The 27157-nt window shown below is 51.6% G+C and overlaps 1 protein-coding gene across 1 annotated transcript; it reads right to left on the minus strand.

The window, feature by feature from the left end:
* Positions 1-662: 662 nt before the first annotated feature.
* Positions 663-20987, minus strand: ST6GALNAC1 (ST6 N-acetylgalactosaminide alpha-2,6-sialyltransferase 1). The gene is made up of 9 exons (XM_012778906.2): positions 20801-20987; positions 4057-4732; positions 3248-3416; positions 2898-3069; positions 2540-2678; positions 2202-2305; positions 1926-2015; positions 1742-1841; positions 663-1481 (listed from the first exon to the last, which is right to left on the minus strand). The coding sequence occupies exons 1-9, from the start codon at positions 20929-20931 to the stop codon at positions 1290-1292; spliced, it is 1773 nt and encodes a 590-aa protein (XP_012634360.2). The 5' UTR covers positions 20932-20987; the 3' UTR covers positions 663-1289.
* Positions 20988-27157: the final 6170 nt, after the last annotated feature.

Here is a 27157-nt window from a genome sequence, read left to right on the forward strand (position 1 = left end):
GAGTTCAAAACCAGCCTGAGCGAGACCCCGTCTCTACTATAAAAAAAATAGAAATTAATTGGCCAACTAATATATATATAAAAATTAGCCGGGCATGGTGGCTCGTGCCTGTAGTCCCAGCTACTCGGGAGGCTGAGGCAGGAGGATCGCTCGAGCCCAGGAGTTTGAGGTTGCTGTGAGCCAGGCTGACGCCACGGCACTCACTCTAGCCTAGGCAAGAAAGCGAGACTCTGTCTCAAAAAAAAAAAAAAAAAAAAAAAAAAAAAAGAAGGCAGGTTGATGGGAGGATAGAAGAATGAAAGGGAAAGGAAAACAAATTTCTTGTTGTGTCAGGCTATTTACATACAGTCATTTAAAAAAAATCAATGTGAAATAGATACCCCCAGAGCCATTTTACAGGTTAGAAAACTGTGGCCTAACAAAATATTAAAGGATGAGTTTTTTAAAGGGTAAAATCATGAGACTCATATCAATATAAAGTGAATACATGTCAAAGGTCTAATTTAACTAATTAATATAGGAACCAGTGATAATGTAAAAACTGGTTCAAATAAAAATCCAAAGAACAGACACAAGTATAGGCAATCGGGAATATTAAAGAGAATTTGCTAATAGGCACAAAACTGGTCACTATCCACAGGGTAATAATAATTAACCACATCTTCCTTGTACAAAATTTATTTGCATCTCCATGGACAAGAATCATTTACATTAACCATCAGTTTTCTACAATGCACAGAGTTGTCAGATAGCTCAAGTACAAGGAAAAGAGCAGACCCTTCTAGAATAATACCCCTGGAAGGCTCCTCTAGAAGATCTGCAATGAAATTAAGTAGTGCCTTCAAGGTTTCACAGCTGCTAAGTAGAAGATCTGGAATTCAACCCAAATCTATTTTTTTTTTTTTTTTTTTTTTTTTTTTTTTGTTTTCTTTGATGCACTTTTTCTAGGGAACCAAATCTATTTTTACACGTCTCTGTAAATTAAGGCTCTTTCCTCTGTACCAGGTAGCTTTTGGACAAGAAGAGGCTTTTTGGCAGAAATTGTGGTATTGCCGACTCATCACCCCTTGTGGTTAAAAATCCCTGGTCTCAGGAATCTTCGTCAGAAGCCACAGCAGCGTCCCAGAGAACTTCGACACCGTGACCAATCATTTGCCGTCTGGGGAGAGTCTTGTCCTCTTCCCAAGTGTTCCCTCGGACTCCCGAAGGGCTCCGAGGCTGGCCCGAGCCCTGGGAAGCCCGCAGAAGGGTCTCGCCGCCGGCACCGCACGCCGAGCCCGGGCAGTGGGTCAGCTCTTCGCTGCGGGGGTTTCGGGTCGCTGGTACAGCCGGATTATGCCTTCATCATGCAGCCGCTTCCAGACTTCGCGCTCTAACTTGAAGTCATGGTTTATGTAAAAGATCAGTTTTTTCCATGACTTATCATAGTAGTGATCAGAAAAGCGCTCGTGGCCCTGGGTGATGAAGCCATAGGCACTCACCTGCGTAAAGGTTGGAGGAAGAGGCAGGGCCTGGGGTTGCTGTCTCCCAGGCTTCTGCTCCTGGGCTAACTTGGCGTGGGGGGATGGGGTGGGGGGGGATCCCTTTATCCTGTTTCCACCCCTGGGGGTCTGGAGCAGGTCCCTGGGTGCACACACGCACACATGCATGTGCCCACTCTCACTGTCCCCTGCTGAGCAGGGCTGGGAATAGCTCCAGAGCTGCTTCTCCAGGTGTACCTGCTCCTGAAGTAGAGTCCTACCTGGTCGCAGAGGTGAAGGGCAGTGAGCAGCAGGAGGGCCCCAGTGGTGGGGCGGTATATTCTCCAGTGGACAGTGTCCAGGGTCTTAGACCTCAGAAACCTGTGAAGCGCCCCAGAACCCCAACTGTCAGGAGGCTGCAAGGATGAGAGGACCCCGGGGCCTCCACGTGCTTTCTGCTCTCACCTGTTCTTCATGTACCGGAGAAAGTCCGGGTGCAGCAATAGGTATCTGTCCAATTGCAAGGCTTCCTGGAACGCTTTCTGGGGCCTCTGCCTGGGGTCAGGAATGGGGTCATTCGGACTCAGTTCTCACACCTGGCCTTGTGTGGGCTGAGTCAGGGTCACGGACATGACTCCATCTCCAGGTGAAGGCTAAGGCTGTCCCCACCTGTCCAGCCCTCCACAGCCCCTCACTGCACAGCTCGGCCTGGGCTAAGGGGCTGCGGGGGGCAGTGGGTACCTGAACCAGAAAAGATTCTTTGACCTCAAGGTCTGATTCAGAAGCAGCGCTTCCAGCCACTCATAGTCGCGGGTGCCTTCCAGGAAGTGCAGGTAGTGGATGTCCTGAGGGCCAAGGACAGCGAGAGGTCCAGGAGTGCTGCCTTCAGGCTCTGACCCCAGGCTGCCCGCTGCCCTTCTCTGGCCGGGTCTGACTGTCCTTCCTGCTCCTGCTCCTCATGTGAAGAGCACCGGCACCAGCCACAGACTCCATCCAGACACGAGACACCCCTCTGCCTGCCCCGCCTGGCGCTCATGTCCCCACAGTCTGGGTGCGGGCAGGCCCGGTCCTCTGCTCACCTTCCCCACGGGCACGTTCTGGAAACCCCGGTTGCCCAAGATAAGCAGTGACTGGGTCACGGAGAAGGCAGTAAAGCCGTAGAAGGACGTCCGAGTACCCACATCCTGTTCGTAGCCTTTAATGACAGCCCCGCTCAGTCTGTGCGGGGTGGGGGGAAAGCAGACAGGGCCCGTGAGTGGAGGAGGGGGATGTGCAGGTGGAGCAGGAAAGGGAGACCGCAGTTACACGCCGAAATTCTCTGGGGGGCCCAGGACTCCCACCGTCCAGACGCAGGCACGGACGCCGCATCCGTTCTCTCAGAAGAGCCCGTATCTGCAGGAGAGGGGCGGAAGGGGGCCCTGGGGGCGGGCAGCTCACCGGAACACATAGTCGTGGCTGTCTATCTCCTGGCCCACGTGGGAGTTGTTCAGGATGCCCCCGTTGCCCACCACGGCACACGTGATGCACCTGGAGCTCCCAGGAGGGAGGCTGGCCAGGAGCAGCTGCTGCTGGCCCACTGGGGGGAAGCGTGTCACCACCTTCTGCACCACTGGAACAAGGGGGGCTCCGTTCAGAGCCCTGGAAGGGGCGGGAGTCTGGCCCCTCATCTCTCCCCGGGCCAGCGGACCCCAGGGAGGAGGCAGACCAGAGGTGGAAAGCGCGCTGCCCGCCGCCCTCTCCTGCCGCCCCCCCCCCCCCCCCCCGCAGCCTGTCCGGGGAGGACTCACGGGAGTGGTTGAGCTCCAGGAAGCCAAAGGGCGATGTGAAGTGCTCCAGGCGCTCCCACTCCCTCTGGTTGAAGCGGCTGGAGTCCAGGAAGAGGGTGAGGTTGGGCAGAAAGAGGTTCCGGAGCCACGGTGACTTGGAGGCTTTGACCTTCACAGAGTCCGGGCAGGTCTACGTGCAGGAGGGCTGGGTCAGGCAGGGAGGGGCCAGGAAGGTCACTGCCTCTTCTGTCCTATTCCCCGCACCCACCACCCACCCTGCCATCATCCAAGAGGAACCGCCCCCAAACGCAGCAAATGTCCAGCACGCTGTCGGTGCCACGGTTGCCATCGTGTGTGTGTGCAAACAGACACATCTTAAACCCCGCTTCTGTGCGGGGCCATAAGAAGGCCAGGTGGTTAAGCCCAGGCTGTTTTTCTTAGGGTTGGGAGAGGGTGGAGGTTGCGCCGAGGGCTTTGCAGGAGAGACAGGCGCTGCCGGGGATCAGGGCTGGCGTGAGGTCGGGGCGTGTCCTGTCTGTCAGTCCTGCGCCCTCCCAGGGCTGGAGCATGGTTCCCGCGATAAGCCCCAGAGCAGATGGGCTTATCGCACCTCTCAGCCCGGCTGATGAGCCCCAGGCCTCCCGCAGGGCTCCGGGGAGGCCCCTCCTCACCTCCTCTTCCCATGCTGCCAGCCCAGGACTCTGGGACAGGAGGGGAGGGTGGGACGGGCGCAGGCAGGGGCAGCGGGGGCAGGGCAAGGCAAAGCTGAAGGTCCTGCGGGAGGTGCAGGGGAGGGCAGTCTCCCCGAGGGGCTGCAGAGGAGAACTCACCGTCCGGAGGGCCCCCTCCTCCATGCTGTATTTCTCCTCGAAATCCCACTTGGGCTCGGCCTTGAATTTGGCGACATTCGGCCTCTGTCTCTGGGCTGTCCGTGTGGTGCGCCTCTGGAGAGGGGTGGTGCTCCGGGTGACCAGAGCCTTCTGCTCCGTGGGCGGGACGGCCGCTGTGGTCACTCCTCTCTGCCTCGTCGTCCACACTGCTGCCGTGGGGGGCAGTGGTGTGCCCTGCCTGTCTGGGGCGGGCGTCTTTGCGGCGGTGACTGCTTCGTCCTGAGCCAGCGCCGTCCTCGTGGCTGTCACCTTCTCGGTCTGGCCCCTGCTTCCTCTGGTCGTCTTTGCGACCCGACCCTTCAGCGATGGGGCCTCTGTCCCCGCGTCCGGACCTCCGGGTGTGCGCACCTCGGTTTTCTCTTCTTCCTGCCTCTTCGGCAATGCCGTCTGTGCAGTGCTGGCCGCCTCGGCCCGCTCCGTGGGGGCTGCCCTGCCGGCCTCTGTCCTGCCGTCCGCCCCGGCGGGGGCTGTGGGCTGGCGCTGCGTGTGCCCGGCACTGTTCTCTGGCTCGGACTGCGCATAGCCGGCTGTCCTCCTGCCCACAGTGGGCGCCCGGGACGCGGCCTTCTGTAGTGGCTCTGCAGCTCTCTCTTTAACGCTCCCTCTGGACTGATACCTGGGGACACAGACAGCGTCCGGTGAGGGCCGAACACCGTGGAAACTACAGAAACACTGCCGTCGGCAGCGTGACTCGGCCCGATTCTCCAGCTTTGGGCCGACTGCAAACCAGTCTCTAACGGAGGCGGAGGGAACGAGTGTCACCACCCACTACCTAAGACCACCTGCTCCCTTTGGCACTGGGTCTGGACACTTACCTCTGACCAATAAAGCGCGCTTGGCAGGAGCGAGGCGTTTGGGGAGCCGCATGCCGAGACTGGCGTGGAAACGTCTCCCCGACCCACGCTGCACGCTCCGCCCGGGCCGCGCTCACTCCCGCGCCCCGCGTGCCCGGCCATCCCGGCCGGTGAGTTCTAAGAATGAGCTTGTTCGATCCTGCTCTTGTCACCTAATGCTTGTGCGATTCGGTTGACCGTTGTGTTTTTTTAATGAAGCCTGGGTAGCCGAGGAAGGCAACCTCATTCGCAAGGAAGTGGCAGAGACACATTCGTGTAAGGGCCACAGCTGCCGACCTTGGCTTTGAAAGGTCTGCCTTAAAGATTTAAACACTAGCTTTAAACATGCTTTAAACACTAGCATGAGTCCGACCCTGCTTAAAAACAAACTCTTGCTTGTTGGCATGGCTAGGAAAAAAATAAAAATAGCCGGGCGCGGTGGCTCACGCCTGTAATCCTAGCTCTCTGGGAGGCCGAGGCGGGCGGATTGCTCGAGGTCGGGGGTTCTAAACCAGCCTGAGCAAGAGCGAGACCCCGTCTCTACTATAAATAGAAAGAAACTAATTGGCCAACTAATATATATAGAAAAAATTAGCCGGGCATGGTGGCTCATGCCTGTAGTCCCAGCTACATGGGAGGCTGAGACAGAAGGATCCCTTGAGCCTAGGAGTTTGAGGTTGCTGTGAGCTAGGCTGACGCCACGGCACTCACTCTAGCCTAGGCAACAAAGCGAGACTCTGTCTCAAAAAAAAATAAAAATAAAAATAAAAAAATAAAAAAAAATAAAAATAAAAATATATATATATATTTAGCACTAATTTGTGGAGAGCCCACCGGTTTGCAATACCTCATGTTAGGTGCTGGAGATCGCAGAGGAAAGGCCCGTTTCCCACCCGTAAGCGAGGACAGCTGTAGTGAGACAGTCAGGGAAGCGAGTGATCGCGCTGCCTGGGCGTGTGAGCTCAGGGGGAGCGCGAAGCAGGGGTTCTGTCTGCCTCCCCGGGAGTGAGGGAGCTTCCCCTCCAGGGTCCGTGGCAGGGCCGGAGCAGGATTTGCACTGTGCATTGCATTCCAGGGTTTCGTTTATGGTGTGTCCACTTGTTCAGGAAGAGCCATGGAAGAATTTCGAGTGGGAGGTGGAGGGTGGGCAGAAGGAGGAGAGTGGTCATAAAGGTGGAGGGGCACGATCTGATTTCTATTCCAGGATGCTTTTTCCAGCAGGCGTAAAAGATAGATTTAGGGTGGCTGGTCTGACTTCTGGCACTCAAGGTTTTTAGCTCCTGGGATTGTATTTACTTTATTTTCTTTCTTTTTTTTCTTTTTGACACAGGGTCTTGCTCTGTCCCCTAGGCTGGAATGCCGTGGCCTCATCATAGTTCACTGCAACCTCAAACTCCTGGGCTCAAGCGATCCTCCTGTCTCAGCCTCCTGAGTAGCTGGGACTACAGGCATGCTCCACCATGCCCGGCTAATTTTTCTATTTTTTGTAGAGACGGGGGTCTCGATTTTTCTCAGGCTGGTCCTCACTCTGTCGCCCAGGCTGGAATGCAGTGGCCTTGTCACAGCTCGCTGCAACCTCTGAACTCCTGGCCTTAAGCAATCCTCCCTGCTCGGCCTCCCATGGTGCTAGGATTACAGATGTGAGCCACCACACCTGGCCTTTATTTTCCATTTTCTACTTTAATGTGAGGCTGTCAAAACCATCACTTCTTTTCTGCCACTTAGTATCAGGTGTTCTGCAGAGAAACTAGGATCCTCCTGTCTGCACACTTCTCTCACTGAGCTTCGAGGTGGGGTCAGAGGTTTGGGGGGGATTCCTAAAAGCCTTGGGAGAAACAGTCTTCCTCTGCTGATCTGACCCCTACCCAGGTGGGTGTCCATGTCCCCACCTCCTGCTCCTTTAGTCTGCCCCTCGGATCCTAGAGACCCCACCCCCCATTCTTCCTGGTCACATTTGTCTCTTTGTTTGTCCCATCCTTCTTTGAGCTACGTCTAACAGACTTGCCGAGGCTACGTGAAGAAAACAAGAAAGAGCATGAAGTCTGTAGCCAGAAAGACGCAAGTGACAATCCTGACACTTCCATTTATTGGCTGGGGTGGCTGGGAGAAATCTTTTTAACCTGACTCTCAGTTTTCTTATCTGTAAAATGGGCTGCTGCCTTTCGCTTCTGAGAGAAGTCCCCTCTGAGCGTGAACTGACAACGCGCGCGAAAGGCATCTCGCACAAAACACACAACCGACGTTAAGTTCCCTCCCTTCTCGCCCCCACTGGCGTTCGTCTGTCTCGCCCACTCTGCCGTGCGCATGCGCACGCGGAGCTCTCGCGCATGCTCTCCGAGTCGGCTGGTTGCCGCTGCAATTTCCCCTGGCCACCTGCGCAACAGCAGGTCTTTACCGAGCGCCTCCCCGGAGCACGGTGTAGTTACTGGGGCCTCAGCGGGAGCTTAGCCACACGTGTGTGCTTCCTCCCCTGGAGCCTAAGACACAAAGGGATGACGAATAATCGCACAGACAGACGTCAGGTTGCGGCTGGGAGGTGCTGGGCGAGGGGTGAGCGTTCCCGCAGTAATGGGGATGCTGACACCGAGCAAGGTGTTGCATTCGTCCTGTGTCGGGGGCTGCATCCCTCCAGGGCCATATCATCTCTTTCTTTTTTTTTTTTTTTTTTTGAGACAGAGTCTCGCTTTGTTGCCCAGGCTAGAGTGAGTGCCATGGCATCAGCCTAGCTCACAGCAACCTCAATCTCCTGGGCTCGAGCAATCCTCCTGCCTCAGCCTCCCGAGTAGCTAGGACTACAGGCATGCGCCACCATGCCCGGCTAATTTTTTCTATATATATTAGTTGGCCAATTAATTTCTTTCTATTTATAGTAGAGACAGGGTCTCGTTCTTGCTCAGGCTGGTTTCGAACTCCTGACCTCGAGCAATCCGCCCGCCTCGGCCTCCCAGAGTGCTAGGATTACAGGTGGGAGCCACTGCGCCGGGCAATCATTTCTTTCTTAAATCACAAACTCCGAGGGTGTGGGACTCATTCTCTGCAGCCCTCACTGCCACCTGTCACAGGGCCATGCCAGCACAGCCAGGCTTTGAAAGGGTTTCTGAGCCCGCCAGGAAATGGATGGATTTAAACAAACACGAAACAGAATTTGACACACTGCACACAGCACGTACAGAAAGACACCTGGTTTAACAAATGTTTGCGAAATGTCTGTTCTGTGCAGTGTGCCGTGTGGGCACCGGGAGTGTACATTTCAACCGGACACAGACCTTGGGCCTCGGTGACATGTGATTGTGGTGACCAGGGGCAGAAGACAAAGGAGATCTTTCATTCCTGGAGAAATGCAGGCTGGCCCAAGGCCACCGTGAAGCGGGCAGGTTACCTGTGTTAACACTTCCCCCCTCCACGGCCCCCCCCGCCCCCCAGCTGTGGTGACCCCCCCCAGGTTGATGCCCCATGTCCAGACTTAGCCTCAAGGAAACACATTTATTCTGGTCTTCCGGGAGGGGCACTCTCTGTCCTGACCTTGAAACTTAATCAAGACTTGCATTCCTTTAAGGTGGTCAGGAACGGGCTGGCGGTGGTGTCCTTATTTCCCACCTCCCAGGGATCTTTCTCGAGTGGAGCACACAGCCGTTAACTGGCCGTGTGTACCAAACGCCTCTGCCTTTGTGATGTGGCTCCAAGGGGTCACTAAGATGGGAGATATTTCAGACCAGAGAAAAGCAGAAGGCCACGGGGCCGGGTTGGACTGAGATACGGAACATCCTGAAAAGGCTAATAGCCTTCCCACCCTAAATCTCTTTTCATTTTCTATTAAGAAAAGGGTCGGCGGGGGAGGGCGTTTGTTACAAAGATAGAAAGTGTCTCAAGAAACCCCAGAGCAAGAGCCTGGAAGCAGGAGCCTCCCTCTGGCACGGTCTCTGTTCTTACTGCTGCTCCCCGACTCTGCTTTCTTTTATTTCTTTATTTTTAGTTGCTTATTCATTTTGAGGCAGGTCCTTGCTCTGTCGCCCAGGCTAGAGTGCAGTGGCGTCATCATAGCTCACGGCAGCCTTGAACTCCTGGGCTGAAGGGATCCTCCTGTCTCAGCCTCCCAGGTAGCTGGGACTACAGGTGTGCACCACCACACGCAGCTAATTTTTCTATATTTTTAGAGATGGGATCTCTCTGCGTTGCTCAGGCTGGTCTCCAGCTTCTGGCCTCAAGTGATCCTCCCACCTTGGCCTCCGAAAGTGCTGGGATTACAGGTGTGAGCTACCGCATCTGGCCCGTTCTCTTCTCGTCTCTCCCTCTCTGCGGACAAACTTCCTTTGCTCTTCAGCCTGCTTGGTGGTGGAAGGTGGCCATCCCATAACACCTGTTCTAAGGACCGTTGACTCTCTTGGTTCCCAGTTTTCCATTTTTGGGAGGAAGACTCCGGCCCACTTGGGTCCCCTCCCCATCCGTGTCCAGGAGTCCGGGTCATACAGTTTGTGACATCCAAGGGCACACCCTGAACATGGGAGGACAGTGTCAAGAGAAGAAGGGGTCATCGGCTCATGAGCGGGGCAGACACCCCCAAAGTATCCCTTAAGAAAGAACACCCTCAATGCAGACTGGGAGACCAGAGCTAGTCAAGAATGGATTCTTGATCGAGTCCCTCCGCATTGGTTTATTTTATTTTATTTTTCAGATACAGTCTCACTCTGTTGCCTGGACTAGAGTGCCGTGGCATCAGCCTAGCTCACGGCAACCTCAAAGTCCTGGGCTCAAGCAATCCTCCTGCCTCAGCCTCCTGAGTAGCTGGGACTACAGGCATGCGCGACCATGCCCGGCTAATGTTTTCCCTATATATATTAGTTGGCCAATTAGTTTCTTTCTATTTATAGTAGAGACGGGGTCTCTGTCTTGCTCAGGCTGGTTTTGAACTCCTGACCTCAAGCAATCCACCTGCCTCGGCCTCCTAGAGTGCTAGGATTACAGGCGTGAGCCACCTCACCTGGCCTATTTTTTTCTCTATATTTTTAGTTGGCCAATTAGTTGCTTTCTATTTTTCAGTAGAGACAGGGTCTTGCTCTTGCTCAGGCTGGTCTCGAACTCCTGACCTTGAGCGATCCATTGGCCTCGGCCTCCCAGAATGCTGGGAATACAGGCGTGAGCTACCACGCCCAGCCTCCATGTTTGTTTAGTAGAAAGGTCTGCGTGCTGTGGGGTGGGGATGGAACTCACCTATGGGCTGACAACAGAGTATGAGCTCCAAGCTCGCATGAGCCACTCAGCAAAACAGGAACTGGCTGTTCATTGAGTCTAGCAAACAGCCCTTGTTATTCAGCAGGGCCTCCTGGTGGACGGGCTCACCCGCTCCTCTACTTCCCACCTCGCAAGCTCAAGAGGCCTGTGGAACTTTCCCTTCCAAACCCTGCAGCGCTCTGCCTAGAGGAACCCTCAACACATTTCCCCATCTGGATAACTTTCATGGTGCAGCTGCCTGGCTCGCAGGCACCTTCACATGACTGGGAGGGACGACCAGGCAGGGTGGTCTCCTACGTCACTCGTCTCAAAGCAGACGGGCTGGACAGCTGACCGTCTTGCAGTGGTCACGTCGGCCCTGAGGACACAAGTCACTCCTCTCTGGAGCCCTGTTAGAGTGGGCCAGTGACTCCTGGCATGAGTCTTCCATCTGCAAATGCTACAGTTGATCGATGACTCATTTAAGCTTTACAGGAAGTCGCAGCAGTGACCCAGGTAGGGACAAAATGATATAATTAAGTTTCCTTTAATTCCCTATAATTAAATACACCTATGATTGCTAGGGCTGTGAGTGTTTATTATTCTCACGCGTGGTATTTACTAAACACTCAAATCGTGCCCGTATGCTGCGTGTCCTGTGTGGGTCTTGCTCAGACCCTGTGCCGGCTGGGCTGGGCAGGGCTGGGCAGCCCAGGAGGGCTCCCTTTCTATGAAGGTCCACTAATCCAGGGGCATGGGAAAGTTGATCATGGATCACACCCAAGCAAAAAGCAATTTAGTTTCATAATTCTAATCTACTTGGGAGGTAAAAATATAAAATACCGCACTGGAAAATATAAATTTATCCTTCACAGGGATCACACAGCTATTCAATAAAATAAACTAATAAAAGAGTAATCACCTGGCAACCTCCTCCTTATTTACTCTTTTCTTTTATCTTATGAAAAAAACAACAACAACAACAAAAAAAACAGGAGGCAGCCGTATTCGTAAGTGCTTATCCCCAAAAGGACCCTGTAGACAAGCACATGGCCAAAGGTTGACCTTTATCTGTGCCTGTGGCCATAAAATCACCGCTGGCAGCCAGAGCGCAGTGTTTTCCCAGCTCACAACCCTGGAGATACGACCGGAGAATGTTGAAGGTAACCAGAATGTCGAAGAGGCCGCGTCCAAACTGAAATTTGGGAATAATACCCTAAATCAAAGCTTACTCACCAGTAATAAAGCCAGTAGGAGGAGAAGATTATTTCATCAAGGCTAAGAAAAGAGCTCAAAAGACCCCTTTGATTCCCTAAATCATTTTGCACTGTGTCCCCTACCCTGTGGGGCAGAGACTGGAAGAGGCTCCAGATCGGTCGTGCCTGCCGGGGTGAGTGGCTGGACTCCCAACGATCGCCACCATCAGCTTCGCCCCTCATTCCCTCTTCCCTCTTGCTGGTTGCATGTTGGGTTCCTCGGCTGTAAAAGAGGCACACGCCAACCCTTGCTCCTCCCTGCTGTGTTTCCTCGCTCTGGCTGGGAGCTCTCTGCCTCCAGCTGCTCCTGCCTCGAGGACACACGTGCTAGCTGGCCCTGGAGTTTCCAAGACTCCCTTGGTGTCCAGCCGGCTGTTCCAGATTCCTTTGAGTTTGATCAGCTCTTCAGGGTCTCTTGTCTTATCTGAAATGGGAACCAGTCGTTCTGCTTTTCTTTTCAAACTCTGAAAATAACTTACTGTATATTTCAAAATAGCTATTATAAAAGATGAGATTTGTAATGTTCCCAACATACCCATAAAAGGTAAACGTTTGAGGCGATGGATATCCCAATTACCTTGATTGATCATTACACATTGTATACAGGCTTTAAAGTATCATATACTACCCCCCTTCCCAGATCTGTAGAACTCTTATCTATCAATTTTATTTTATTTTATTTTATTTTTGAGACAGAGTCTCACTTGTTGCCCAGGTTATAGTGAGTGCCGTGGCGTCAGCCTAGCTCACAGCAACCTCAAACTCCTGGGCTCAAGTGATCCTCCTGCCTCAGCCTCCCGAGTAGCTGGGACTACAGGCATGTGCCACCATGCCTGGCTAATTTTACATATATGTATTAGTTGGCCAATTAATTTCTTTCTATTTATAGTAGAGACGGGGTCTCTGTCTTGCTCAGGCTGGTTTTGAACTCCTGACCTCGAGCAATCCACCCGCCTCAGCCTCCCAGAGTGCTAGGATTACAGGCGTGAGCCACCGCGCCCGGCCTCCTATCAATTTTAAAAAGACGAGGCCAACATAAAATTACCTGGAACTTGTTTCATATTTCCACATAAGTCAAGAGGCCACATCTTTCAAAAAAAATCGTCCCTATTGCTGCAACATAATTTTCAGTTTAAAGCCGGGAAATGTGCAATGTATAGTTTCATCATGAAGTTTGTATAACTTGAATTTTTTTACTAGAATACACTAGAAATGCAATTGCTATTATGTTGAAATGAATGGAATTGTCAAAATGTGACCTTTTTTCACCTAAACAACAGCCAATTTATGTTCTACTAGAAAACATAATACAACAGGCAATTGAATAAAGCACACCACTGGGGGGAAAGAGTAAAGGGGCAGGGTGGGGACAGTGGCCCCCGTTTTCCCTGGGGCAGGACCAGCCCCGGGAGTCCTCCGATGCAGAACCCACAGCCTTGGTGGCATTCAGCAATGTCCGGTCAGGATATTATCATGCCTGCTTCCTGATGACACAGGGGCTATTAGAGCAAATTGAGCCCATCCTCTGCAAGGCATGGGCGGCAGCCATCTGGCCTGTTTTGCTGTCCGCCTGCTCGTGACTTAACCTCTTGAGCTCCACTGGATATTCCTGTAGCCACGTCGCGTTGGACTTTAATCTGAGAGAGAATTAACTCGTTGGCACTTGGCAAATGGACAAGGGGACACGCTGGGGCAGAGAGAGCCCTGGCTGAGATCTGCACCAGCACTGTCCCCACGCAGCCCCGTGAGCTGGGGCAAGCCACAGGACGCCGGGCCTCCGTTCCCCCATTCACTAAATGAGACCCTTAATACCTGTCTCATAAAGCTGTCGTGAGGCCTCTACAAGCCAGTGTTAAAAGGCACTTCATAGCCAGGCATGGTGGCGCATGCTTGTAGTCCCAGCTTCTAGGGAGGCTGAGGCAGGAGGATCGCTTGAGCCCAAGAGTTTGAGGTTGCTGTGAGCTAGGCTGACGCCACGGCACTCACTCTAGCCTGGGCAACAAATCGAGACTCTGTCTCAAAAAAAAAAAAAAAAAAAAGGCACTCCAAAACATGCCATATTCTACAAATGCAGACGAGTCACATTGGGCCAGTTGTTGACGTTGTGCGACACACAGCAACAGAGAGACGCCCCCACCCATCAGCTCTCCTTTGGGTTCACAAGTCCAGAGATGACAATCTAGAGCAGGGGTCCTCAAACTTTTTAAACAGGGGGCCAGTTGACTGTCCCTCATACCGTTAAAGGGCACACGTTCCACACATGCGCACTGTGGGCCCAGGACGAGTCGGCTGCTAAGCAGGACAGGCAGCGTCGGCAAAAACAGCGTGCGGGCCGGATAAATGTCTTGGGCGGGCCGCTATAGTTTGAGGACGCCTGATCTAAAGCTATGACAGCCTGCGAGGCCATGGGTAAATAATATTCCATTGACTGCACTTTGCTACCTAAAGTTGGGATATCACGAAATAGCAAGAAAGGCATGTTATTCAGAAATACGGTGGCCAATACCGAAACGAACAGCAGCAAGAGGTAAGTAGTTGCCGAGGAAATAGGACCCATGCGATAGGAAAGACATGAGGACTGCTCTACTTTGATGCAAGCCTCTTCGTACTGTTTAACTTAAAACATTTGCATATCACCTTAGCAAAAATAAAAAATGAAAGAGAAAATCTCGGAAAACTAAGTGAGACATCTTATCGCAAATTCTATGGGAATTGAAAACGCAATGCAATGCTCACTCCGCAGATACTTATTGAGTGGCTATTACATGCCAGGCATTTGGAGTTACCTGTTAGGGGTTAGAGATAAAAGGCTATGGTCACTAGTCTTAAGAAATTCACAGTCTAGGTGCAATAAAGTGTCATGGGCACGATGACATTAGTCATACATATGGGAGACAGTGGGCAGTGGGGACTAGAGGGGACACTTCAATATGGAGGTGACACCCAAACTGGCTCTTCTGTCCCTGAGTCTTCAGAAATGAACTTTTATGAATTATTTTTCTTTTTACAAAATAATGTGTACTTATTGCAGGAAAAGCAGAAAGTGCATTTAAACATAAAAGTTTAATAGCAAGCTCGTATTATTCCATCCCTTCCAAGAATCTCATTAGCACCTCAGAGCATAAACAGCAAGACCCCTTTTCTGTGCCTACCATACTTTCAAATGAAGTTGCACCCTATTTTGAACTGTTAGTTAGTCCCCACCCCCTCATCCCCTCCCCCAGCAGTTAAGAGTCAGTTCCACGTTCAAAATTTGGTGAAAGAGATAAAATACCCTGTAGAAGTCCTGGTGCAGTGGCTCATGCCTGTAATCCTAGCACTCTGGGAGGCCGAGGTGGGCCAATCACTCAAGGTCAGGAGTTCGAAACCAGCCTGAGCAAGAACGAGACCCCGTCTCTACTAAAAATAGAAAGAAATTAATTGGACAACTAAAAATATATAGAAAAAATTAGCCGGGCATGGTGGTGCATGCCTGTAGTCCCAGCTACTCAGGAGGCTGAGGCAGGAGGATCACCTGAGACCAGGAGTTTGAGGTTGCTGTGAGCTAGGCTGATACCACGGCACTCTAGCCTGGATGACAGAGTGAAACTCTGTCTCAAAAAAAAAAAAAAAAAAAAAAATATATATATATATATATATGTATATACCCTGGAGAAGTTAGGAGGGAGAAGGACTTTGCTACTTCCTACTACAATAGTCTTTTCCCTGGAAAGGTTTATTGGGGTGGGGCAGGGATAAGAGGAGGAGGGAGAGCAGAGAAAAGAGAGGCATCTGCAGGTCCCAAGGTCAAAGGGCCCCAGCACCCCACTGCCTGGAAAGTGTTCCAAAGGTCTAAACAAGACCTGAAAAGAAATGGCTGCATGGGGAGCCCAGAAAGACAGGACTGTAGACAGAGTCAGAAAATTCCCCCAGGTGGACCCAATGGACCGGGACAACAGCTCAATGCCTAAGGACTGGCTATCCCCTTCCAGGCAAAGGCACCACAGCCGGGGTCCTCGAGCCCTGTTACCATCCTGGGGGGGGCAGGTAGGGAAGAGACTAGCTGGGATTAAGTTTTCCTGCAGCTTGATGGATGGGGGTCCTGAATCAGGAATCAGGAGGTGATATTAATAGAAAAGAAAGTTATATTTATTATACCAACACAAGTAAAATAGAATGCATAGGTCTGGTTTAACAGCTCACTCTTAATCACCATCCCTAAAGCTGAAGCAGGCACAGCTCTTCCAAAACGTACATACGCCAGACCAGGAAAGCTCTTAGATTACGTCGACACGTCAGTGAGCGGACTGACACCACAGCTTTTGTCGCTTTGATGCACTTGGTCATGTCTCCAGACGATATGGGAGGTGGCCCAATAGCATAGGTTTGGAATCATCGAATCTTCTGCAAGCGTTTCCAAACCGCTCCTCCCACCGTCCTGCCTGTTGCCAACTCCTGCTGATCCGACACGGTCTCAGTCCTGTCTTCCCAGTCACTCCCCTTGCTCGGGGCCTCGTTAACTCTGCCCTCAGTAAACCGCTGCCACCATAAATTCATGCACTGGCAGGAAAGATCTGTACCCAGAGGCTTGTGACTTCGTGTCAGGATAAATCGGACAGAGGGAGGTGGGGGTGTTGTGACACCTGCCTGGCTTCACGGCGGGGGGGGGGTTTAACCAGGGTGTCCTTGGGCAAGTTATTTTATGACAATAGTGAGGTGACCATGATAGTAATGTCTACCTGAAAGGCTGGACATGCAAGTAGTAGCTATGATTTTCTGAGACCGGTGCCTGGCACGCCGAGAGTGCCGGATCAGCGCCAGTTAAATTAGTCATCGTCTCTCATTCCTGAACACACCTGGCTTTTCCCATTCCTGGGCCACCCCTTCCTTGTCCTTAGTCTGCAATGTCCCCGATTGCCTTGCCGGCAGGCCACACCGCCGGCGGGCAGTATGCTGTCCTCACCCTGGCTGGAACTGATCTTCTCAACTTGCTGCCCCAGCGCCTGTGCCAGTGGACTTTACCCAGGTGTTTGTCACCACTAACAGCGTCACGCACTCTCCTGCCTCGAGCATCCCTCTCCATTAGGCTCAAATCTCCTGAGAGTCACTCGTGGGACCCCGGGGAGGAACACGGAGTTCGTTCGGAGCTCCCGGTTCAAATACCCGTTTTGCTATTTCCTGGCTGGGTGGCATCAGGCTTCGACTCTTTGAGCCGCATATTTGTTAATTTTTGAAAAAGAATAAAAATGCTAATCTTGGGCAACAAGTGTGAAGGTCAGAATAACACAGGGCAGCTCCCGGGGGTACAGGTGACTCTGGAAATGACAGTTCTGATGTGATAGTGATGTCTCCCCACTGTAACAGTGACCCTCATAAACCAAAGTCCACGTTTTATTGCTTTCTTTTGTTTCTGATTTTATGGTCACCTCGGCCTAGGGGAAAGAGGAGGGCCAGGGCCACTCCCCAAACTGCAAAACCGAGGGTCACTGTTGCCTCTCCCTGCTTCCTCTGGCTCCTTCAAAATAGCTCTTGTTTCCAATTCTTCCTGGCCCTGCTGTCTGTCGCTGTCTTAGGCCAGATCCTCTCTGCTGTGTTTCATTCGCTAAATTTGCCTCCCTCTGTGTGGGGACCAGGAGGCATCTCTCCGTCCTGCCGGGTTGCCACCACTGGTCGGGCCTGAGTGCTAACTCACTCTCCTATCAACCCCATTTGCTTCTGGCACACGAATCATCGCCTTAAAATACCTCTTGCTGGGAGGCCCAGGCAGGCAGATCGCTCGAGGTCAGGAGTTTGAGACCAGCCTGAGCAAGAGTAACTCCCCGTCTCTACTGAAAATAGAAAGAAATTAATTGGCCAACTGAAAAGATAGAGAAAAAAATCAGCCAGGCATGGTGGCCCATGCCTGTAGTCCCAGCCACTCGGGAGGCTGAGGCAGGAAGATCGCCTGAGCCCAGGAGTTTGAGGTTGCTGTGAGCTAGGCTGACGCCAGGGCACTCTTGCCCGGGTAACAGAGACTCTGTCTCAACAACAACAAAAAAATTCGACTTGCATGGGCGCCTCCCACTTCAAAGCCTTTGCCTTAGGCCCCGCCCTGCGCCAGCCCTTCCTGTGCTCCCCGCCTGACCCACTTAACTCCCTGTCCCTACAGCTCTCCTCACCCCCACGCCTTCCCCTAACTACTCATCGGAGCCCTGCCGGTCCCTCAAACTCCACGTCCTCTTTGAAGCTACTGCAGACATGAAATCCGTCCCTCCAGGGACCTCTCTGCTCCACTGTGCTGCTGGCTGTCGCTGTCAGTCATTCTGAAACTTCGTTCTGTAAACAGTTTCTGGAGCAGTCTCCCCGTGTGGCCTTGCCTACCCCTTAATGTCTCTGCAGACTCCACAATGTTATGGTCACTTTCAATGATTAAAATTTAGTCTAAAAAAAATTACACGATACACACACACACACACACACACACACACACACACACGAATTCAGTCTAATCCAGTCTAAAGCTCTGGGTGCCCCCCTAGTTCAAAGCTCTTCTATGCCCCTCAGCCAGGCTGTGCTCAGACCCCGCCTGGGGGTGGGAGAGGTGGGGCCTAGGTGAGGGGGAGGGGAGGGGAGTTGGAGGGAGGGGCAGTAAGAATCCTGGTCCAGCACGGAGAAAAACGATCCCTCTTTTTCCAAGGCCCAGCAGTGACTGTCCCATGACTTGGCTCTAGCAGGTAACTGGAATCCCCCCCATAGTGCTGAGCTTCCGTTCCCCAGGCTTCTGGGCTGTGAACACCTGGGATGGGCCAGGGAGGGTCTATCTCTTCCCAGGTACATTAGACCAGGGACAATTCCAATGCCCTTTTGCCTTCAGAAATCTCTAGACCAGAAACGGGCGCCAGCCAGTCTATTTAACGTCTAACCCCTGAACTCCAGGGCACATGGCATTGACTGGGGAAGGTGGGGGGGGCCCTGGCAGGAGCGATTCCCCAGTGGCCCACTCCCACCCGTAGCCCTTCTGCAGGGCCCTGTGATCCTCTGGGCTTCTCTCCCTCCCTTTGGCTTCTGAATTCAGCGAGATGGAGCTGGGTTTGTCAGTAGCAATCAAAAGAGTTCCAACAAATACGAACTTGTATTCACACCACACACAGAACAGATTTCTGATGGATTAGCTTACTAAGCTTAAAAAACAATAGCACAGAAATATTAGTAGAAAATATAGAAGAAATTTATAGAACCCCGGAGTGGGACTGAGCTTCCTAAAAATTGCACCAACTCCAGTGACCATAGAGGAAAAGACAGACTCATTCAACAGAAATGACTTCTGTACAACGTAAGATACCACACACGATGCAATACAGCAGGCAAATGTGAGGCAGAAGAAAACATTTGTATGATAGAAAAGTGTTGATGCCCCGAAACACAAACCGCTCCTACAGATAAGGAAAAGATAATCGATTTATGGCCGGGCGCTGTGGCTCACGCCTGTAATCCTAGCACTCTGGGAGGCCCAGGCAGGCGGACGGATTGCTCGAGGTCAGGAGTTCGAAACCAGCCTAAGCAAGAGTGAGATGCCGTCTCTACTATAAATAGAAAGAAATTAATTGGCTAATGAATATATATAGAAAAAATTAGCCAGGCATGGTGGCGCATGCCTGTAGTCCCAGCTACTCAGGAGGCTGAGGCAGGAGGATTGCTTGAGCCCAGGAGTTTGAGGTTGCTGTGAGCTAGGCTGATGCCACAGCACTCACTCTAGCCTGGGCAACAAAGTGAGACTCTATCTCAAAAAAAAAAAAAAATAAATAAAAAATAGAAACATTAGCCGGGCATGGTGGCGCATGCCTGTAGTCCCAGCTACTTGGGAGGCTGAGGCAGGAGGATCTCTTGAGCCCAGGAGTTGGAAATTGCTGTGACCTACCCTGAAACCAAGGAAGGCCCTCTACTCAGGGCAACAGAGTGATGAAAGAAAGAAAGAAAAGAAAGAAAGAAAGAAAGAAAGAAAGAAAGAAAGAAAGAAAGAAAGAAAGAAAGAAAGAAAGAAAGAAAGAAAGAAAGAGAGAGAAAAAGAAAGAAGGAAAGAAGGAAGGAAAGAAAGGAGAGGAGAGGAGAGGAGAGGAGAGGAGAGGAGAGGAGAGGAGAGGAGAGGAGAGGAGAGGAGAGGAGAGGAAAGGAAAGGAAAGGAAAGGAAAGGAAAGGAAAGGAAAGGAAAGGAAAGGAAAGGAAAGGAAAGGAAAGGAAAGGAAAGGAAAGGAAAGGAAAGGAAAGGGCCAACCTGTGGAGCAACATGCAGAGCAAGGCACACATACATTAGGGCACGGATAGCATGAGGGTAACACGAGCACAGGCTAGGGGACCAAAACGCTTGGGTTTGCATCCTGGCCCTGCAGCAGAGTCTCGGGGTGGTTTGGGGGTGACTCGCTCTAACTCTCCTGTCTCGGTATCCCCATGATAGTGAGAATGTGCGAGTTAACAGGCAGAAAGCATGTGGGTGGAGCAGGACCGCAAATGCTGTAGAAGCCTCAGCTGCGACACTATCTCAATTCCGCACACACGACAGTGTGGACCAGGGGTCCTCAAACTTTTTAAAACAGGGGGCCGGTTCACTGTCCCCCAGACCGTGGGAGAGCGCGGTGCACGCTCCGCACATGCGCACTGTGGGCCCGGACTGAAGAGTCGGCTGCTGAGCAGGACAGGCAGCGGCGGCAAAAACACCCGGCGGGCCGTAAATGTCCTCGCTGGGCCGCATGTGGCCCGCGGGCGGTAGTTTGAGGACCCCTGGAGCGTGGTCACCCTGGAGAGTGGATGGAGGTGGGGCTGTCGTGGGAGACCCTCACTTCCTGCTTCCCCTTGCTGTATTTTTTCTTAAACTCTATGGGAGCGTGTATTACTTTCAAATTTTAAGAATAACGAAACACAAATTTTAAAAAATTGATTAACTTGGGGCCCAGCATGGAAGCTGCCTCCGGGGGTGGGAGGTCCCCCCACCTCACAGACAGGCTTTGTAGGGCGAGTCTGTTTCTGCAACCAGCGGCACACAGGGGAGAAACCATTCGCCTCAGGACACAGAGAATGGCATGTGGGAACTGCCCACAGCTGCCCTCGTTACTCACAGACCCAGAGGGGAACCGGTCCCGCTCTCTGCAGCCCCGGGGAGGCCGTCCTCCCGCACCTGCCTCCCTCCTGCTCTGCACAATCCCTGTGGCGTCCGGGGCACCTTGGGTCACGGCACCACCGCCACCTCCAGGTCCCCCAGGTCTTCCCAGTGGTCCTTCCCACTGTCCCTTCCCAGTGGTTCTTGACAACGTTCCTGACCCTCAGTATCCACATGGGACACAGAGGTGGCTCGGAGTTCCCCAGTCCTCCCTGGGCTGCAGGTTTCCAGTGTCCTCTGATGAGACGTGAGGCACCAGGGAAGGGTCAGAGTCTTACCTGGCCGGCCTGGTGCTCGGCTCCTTGATAAAGGAGGGCAAGGCGAAGAGGAGGAAGATCAGCACGCCCAGGAGCAAGGACCACTGGACACCTTGGCCCAGGTGGCCGAACCTCCACAGGCAGGACCTCATGGCGGCGGGTCAGGCCCTAAAGGCGAGCTCTGCATATCCTGGGGCCTCGGTGCAGACAGCGGGAGTCTCGCTGCTCAGGTCTCCTGGCCCGGGCGTGCACACCCTTTGTCTTAACAACAAGCCACTCTGGGAAGTGCTGAGTCTATCAGTCTCTGCCAGGGGAAGGAGGAGCCGCCTTCACTGCTTTATGGAGGCTTATAGGCTGGCCTGGCTTGAAGGAAAAGGAACTCCTTTTGTTCAAACAAGTTCACCTTCCTTTTCTTTGTCTCTGCAGTCAGTTTCTGAATGTCAAACTTTATGAGAAACACGCACAGGTTAAGTGCAGCCTCGCCTTGCTCAGGTTACTTAGCGCTCCTGCCCCATCCATGCACGGGAAAGGCAGAGGCGTCCACCTCGTGGCATTGCCACGGAGACACCACCAGGCCCCCACGTACAGTGCCTTGTTTGTGGCAGGCGCCCAACACGCCACTGCTGTTCAGCCTCCCCTGCTCCTCGTCCCAAATCGTGACCAGCGCAACAGTGACCGGCGCGCACCGGGTCTCCCTCCCCACCCAGGCACTTGTGGTCCTCGCAGCCACTCTGCAAGCCGGGTGCTGTCATCGTCCCCATTCCACAGTCGAGGAAGCTGCCTCTGCGACCCAGCAGCTAGCCCTCGGTCACACGGTGGCCCAGGGCTTGGGGGCCCAGTCCCACCGGCCCAGAGGTTGCATTCTTGTCCCCCGCTCAGAGCACCTCTGAGAAATCATTAGCTCCGCCTCGAAAGCGAAACAAAACAACTCCACATAAGTCTTGGGACAAAAATATGCAACTCGGAGGAGAAAGTATCAAGATAAGTTGGAGAAAACGTAGGGAATTCAGAGAAGCAGCCCTCCACGGAGTGCGGTGGGTTATTAATTTTAAAAATAGTGCTTCCGGCGTGTGGAACCGCACAGCCGTCCTCAGGCAGTTGAGGCGGGGAAGGTGGACTTGGCAGGGTGAGGCTTGGAAGGGCTTGGGACCTGGGCTCGTTGCTCACACTCGGCAGTGTGCATTTCTCCCAACACCTTGGCCTTCACCCATGGCATGCACCAATAAATGATTAAATCGCCTTCCCCCGGGGAGGAGAACAAAGATAAGAACTCGCTTCCGAGCGGCGAGAGCAGCACAGACGACTGATGGGCTCCCATCCTCTGCCAGGTGCTGCAGCTCGCGGCGCTATGCCAGGCCTGGGAGCACGAGAAAGTTCCCTCTCTTTCTCCTGCTCCCCCCGCCACCCCCATAGATGCTCATGCCTTCGCTCTATAACCAGTTCCTAACTGTGCCAAGTCCTCCTCACCGTTGGCCCCACTGGCCTTCCACCCTGAGTTCCTCCACGCACTGGGCGTTTGCAATCCCATCCCTGCACCCTGGCCCGTCTGCCATGCTGGGCTAAGGGAGTGCCCGGTGGGAATGAAGCCGCCCCTTGCACGAATCAGTAACAACAGGGTGCAGGGTGAGAACTGCGGGGAGGGCCTAGCTAAGAATAATGACAATTAGTCACCATCCCCCCACCCCAGTTTGCTTCTCTGTAATTGCCACTTCAGAGCCACATAGCAGGTGCTCATAAAGGTGCTTAACTTTCTCCGCAGATAACATCACCTTTTTGTTTTTTGTTTTTTGGAGACAGGGTCTCACTTTGTTGCCCAGGCTAGAGTGAGTGCCGGCGTCAGCCTTGCTCACAGCAACCTCAAACTCCTGGGCTCAAGCAATCCTCCTGCCTCAGCCTCCCGAGTAGCTGGGACTACAGGCATCCCCCACCATGCCCGGCTAATTTTTTCTATATATATTTTAGTTGGCCAATTAATTTCTTTCTATTTATAGTAGGGGTGGGGGGGGGTCTTGCTCTTGCTCAGGCTGGTTTCGAACTCCTGACCTGAGCAATCCGCCCGCCTCAGTCTCCCAGAGTGCTAGGATTACAGGCGTGAGCCACCACGCCTGGCCAACAGGAAGGCATTTTTCTTACCCCCAGTGTCGGCTTGACTAAGCTGAGGGTCTCTTTCGTCTGAGGAAGGCAGCCCAGGGCCTGCAAATCTGGCTGTGCTCCGGGTGCCGAGCTACTGTGGACAACCTGTGCTTCTCACTGCTTTACGGATGGGTTGAACTTGAAGATCCTGAAGCCACCGGGTGGAGGTGGGACAATCCTGAGTTCTAGTGTTCTGGTTCTCAGGTTCCAGCCCAGTGCTGCTTGCTGTAGTGTGTGCCCTGGCACAGCCGTGGGATGTGGCGAAATATATGTTTTGGGGGAAACTGACTTTCCAATCACTTTTTAAACATCATTCTTGTGTTTGAGAAGATCTACCTTTCTTTCCTATTTATTTATGAGACAGTCTTATTATGTCACCCTGGCTAGAGTGCAGTGGCGTCATCATAGCTCACTGTAACCTCAAAATCCTGGGCTCAAGCAATCTTCCTGCCTCAGCCTCCCGTTTCTCTCCTTTTTAAAGCTTTGGACTTTAGGCCGGGCGTGGTGGCTCATGCCTATAATCCTAGCCTTCTGGGAGGCCGAGGCGGGTGGATTGCTCAAAATCAGGAGTTCGAAACCAGCCTGAGCAAGAGCAAGACCCCGTCTCTACTATAAATAGAAAGAAATTAATTGGCCAACTAATATATATAGAAAAAATTAGCCGGGCATGGTGGCGCATGCCTGTAGTCCCAGCTACTCGGGAGGCTGAGGCAGGAGGATTGCTTGAGCCCAGGAGATTGAGGTTGCTGTGAGCTAGGCTGACGCCACGGCACTCACTCTAGCCTGGGCAACAAATCGAGACTCTGCCTCACAAAAAAGAAAAAAGAAAATAAAGCTTTGGATTTTAGTCTTCTTCATGCATTAGCTGGCAGGATGCGTGAGAACTTACATGTATATAAAGGTTGCTAAAAGGTAATTTCCAGTAAAAGGTAAAATCATGACGACGCTCATGTAGACAAGAGACAGGAACATGTGTTAAAGATTTTATTACACTTATGAACCAGGCAGGTATAATGACCAATTCAAAAGAGAAGTGCAGAAGCAGGAATGCATTTAGCATAAGTGTTGGTAAAATGAGTTGCAAATGGGGGCAAAACTGTTTTTTCCATTAGGAGGAGGGAAATCACAGGACAGAATTTGCATGCCGGTCAGCTACCTGCAATTTTGAGGGGCACACTCACTCAAAAGCTTGGAAGCCTAAAATCAGCTGACCTGGAGGGGTGTCCTCTGCCAATGAACACTTCTCCATCGACACACAACAGCTCACCAGAGTGAATGCGCTTTGGAGTCACTCCAGGACTGGAGCTTGAAAAGCGTCAGCTAGCGGACCCCCTCTGCTGTAAGACACACCTGATGACTTAGATGAACGCAGGATTCAACAGAAAAGGTTCAACTTTCTGGAAGTCAGCTTGTTGGAGATGCTGGTGTAGGGGAGGAAAAACAATTTTCCCTCTGCCCTTCTGAAACCACCCCCCGCTGGGGCCCCTAGGACAAACGACAGGTTAACAAGAGAAAAGCAAACATTTGTTTAGTAACATGTATATCTCATATATATATATACACACACATGAGTGATCCCCAGAGAAGTGAGTACATCTCAAAGAGCTGGCTTAGAACCCCGGCTTACCTGGCATGGACTACAACACAAAGGAAGGTGTGGGAGAGGCAAGTTATGGGAAATTGACCAGGAAAAGTACAGGTGAACAAGAGTAAGGCTGATTATGCACAGGTGAACAAGAGTAAGGCTGATTATGCACAGGTGAACAAGAGTAAGGCTGATTATGCACAGGTGAACAAGAGTAAGGCTGGTTATGCACAGGTGAACAAGAGTAAGGCTGGTTATGCACAGGTGAACAAGAGTAAGGCTGGTTATGCACAGGTGAACAAGAGTAAGGCTGATTATGCACAGGTGAACAAGAGTAAGGCTGATTATGCACAGGTGAACAAGAGTAAGGCTGGTTATGCACAGGTGAACAACAGTAAGGCTGGTTAAGCAGGTGAATACGAATAAGGCTGGTTATGCAGATTTAAGTTGGTGCCTTCTCTATTGAAAAAGACTCTCTTGGGATTTAGTTTTCCTTCTCTTCCTGGTACAAAAAGGGAGACACCCTCACAAATGGAGATGTCCTTTATAAATGTAAATTTCCCTTATAAAAGGATAACTTCCGCTCTGTTTTCAGTTTCTCCTGTGTCTGTGTTTTTCTCAAAATAATCGTTATGCCAAAAAGACATATTTTGGGGTCACATATTCTGGTGTCCAACAGTGTGAAACTGTGTTCAACGACCCCATTTTATATCCTGTCTTCTCTAATTCTGTTTTCTGTCCCAGGTTCACTCCTAACATTTTTTTTCTTCTCACCACCATATTAATGAGGATTTAACATTTTTTAAACAGCCATATTGAAAAATACTTTATATACTATATAGTTCATCCACCCAGGTTTTTCAATTCAATGGATTTTTGTATGTTTACAGAGCTGTGCGACCTTCACTATAATCTCATTTTGAGACAGAGTCTTGTCAACGGAAAAGAGCCCAAACTCTGTAAACTAATATAAAGAGATTTATTCTGAGTCATGTATGAGTGACCAGAGCCCAGAGCCATGCTCAGGAGGCCTTGAGCAAGTGGACTCATTGTGGCTGGCTTACAGTTTGGTTTTATACATTTTAGGGAGACATGAATAACACGTAAAATCATAAATCAATACAGGGAAGGTGTACATTGGTTTGGCCTGAAAAGGCAGGACGTCTCAAAGCAGGGGGGATTACAGGGCATATAGGTGGGTTTGAAGATTCTTTTTTTTTTGAGACAGAGTCTCTCTTTGTTGCCCAGGCTAGAGTGAGTGCCGTGGCGTCAGCCTAGCTCACAGCAACCTCAAACTCCTGGGCTCAAGCGATCCTCCTGCCTCAGCATCCTGAATAGCTAGGACTACAGGCATGCGCCACCATGCCTAGCTAATTTTTTCTATATATATTAGCTGGCCAATTAATTTCTTTCTATTTATAGTAGAGATGGGGGGGGGTCTCGCTCTTGCTCAGGTTGGTTTTGAACTCCTGACCTTGAGTGATCCGCCCACCTTGGCCTCCCAAGGTGCTAGGATTACAGGCGTGAGCCACGGTGACCAGCCTGAAGATTCTTTGATTTGTAATTGGTTAAAGAAATGAAACTTTGTCTAAAGACTTGGAAGGTTTTAAGTTAAGATAAGGAAGTCTGCTAACCATAGACAAGCCACTGGACATTCATAGAGGCTCAGGTGATCTATTAAGTAAATTGAGGACCTATGGGTGTGGTTTAAGCCCTAGGCCTGTTAATGAGTTACAAAGGACATCTCCAAGAAGGGAGGGGACATGACGAGGCAGGTCTGACCTCCTTTCTCATGGCAGCAATTCAGCTTTAGGGTATTTCTAGGGTCCCCTTGGCCAAGACGGGGTCCATTCAGAAGAGATTGGGCGCGTTCAGGCTGGTATGGCTGTAGACGAGAGGGGGGTCCATTCAATTGGCTGGAGGGGCTTAAGATTTTATTTAATTAATTAATTTTTTCGGCAGAGTCTCACTCTGTTGCACGAACTGGAGTGCCGTGGCATCAGCCTAGCTCACAGCAACCTCAAACTCCTGGGCTCAAGGGATCCTCCTGCCTCAGCCTCCCGAGTAGCTGGGACTACAGGCATGCACCACCATGCCCGGCTAATTTTTTCTATATATTTTTAGTTGGCCAGTTAATTTCTTTCTATTTTTAGTAGAGACGGGAGTCTCCCTCTTGCTCAGGCTGGTTTCAAACTTCTGATCCTCCCGCCTCGGCCTCCCAGTTGAGATTTTATTTTAGTTCAAAGCCTTCCTGTGTTGTCCAGGCTAGACTCAAGTGGTCCTCCTGCCTCCAGAGTAGCTGGGACTATAGGCAGGCACCACCAGCTAATTTTAAAACATTTATTTTAAAATTTAAAAAAATTGTTTTCTTTTAATCCTTTTATTTTTGACACAGGATCTCTGTGTTGCCAAGGCTGGTTTTGAACTCCCGAGCTCAAGCAATCCTCCTGCCACAGCCCCCAGAGTAGATGGGACTATAGGCATGCCACATCGTGCTTGGCTAAAACATATTTATTATCCCCTACAGAAACCTTATATCCATCACAGTCACCTCCTCCCCAACGCCTTTCCTTCCCCTCCCAGCTGGAGGCAGCCACTAATCTGCTTTCTGCCTCTATGAATTTGCCTATGTCCCCTTAGCTTTTGTGGTTGCCTTGGCA

This window comes from Microcebus murinus, chromosome 18 (assembly GCF_040939455.1).
Source record: "Microcebus murinus isolate Inina chromosome 18, M.murinus_Inina_mat1.0, whole genome shotgun sequence".
Classification (NCBI taxonomy): Eukaryota; Metazoa; Chordata; class Mammalia; order Primates; family Cheirogaleidae; genus Microcebus; species Microcebus murinus.

Excerpts from the sequence above, each read along its gene's own strand:
- ST6GALNAC1 (XM_012778906.2), bottom strand. The coding sequence starts at position 20,931 with ATGAGGTCCTGCCTGTGGAGGTTCGGCCACCTGGGCCAAGGTGTCCAG. Across the intron at positions 3,070-3,247 it reads CCTGGAGCTCAACCACTCCC|TGGTGCAGAAGGTGGTGACA; the intron begins GTGAGTCCTCCC and ends CCCTTGTTCCAG. Across the intron at positions 1,482-1,741 it reads CCCTTCACCTCTGCGACCAG|GTGAGTGCCTATGGCTTCAT; the intron begins GTAGGACTCTAC and ends ACCTTTACGCAG.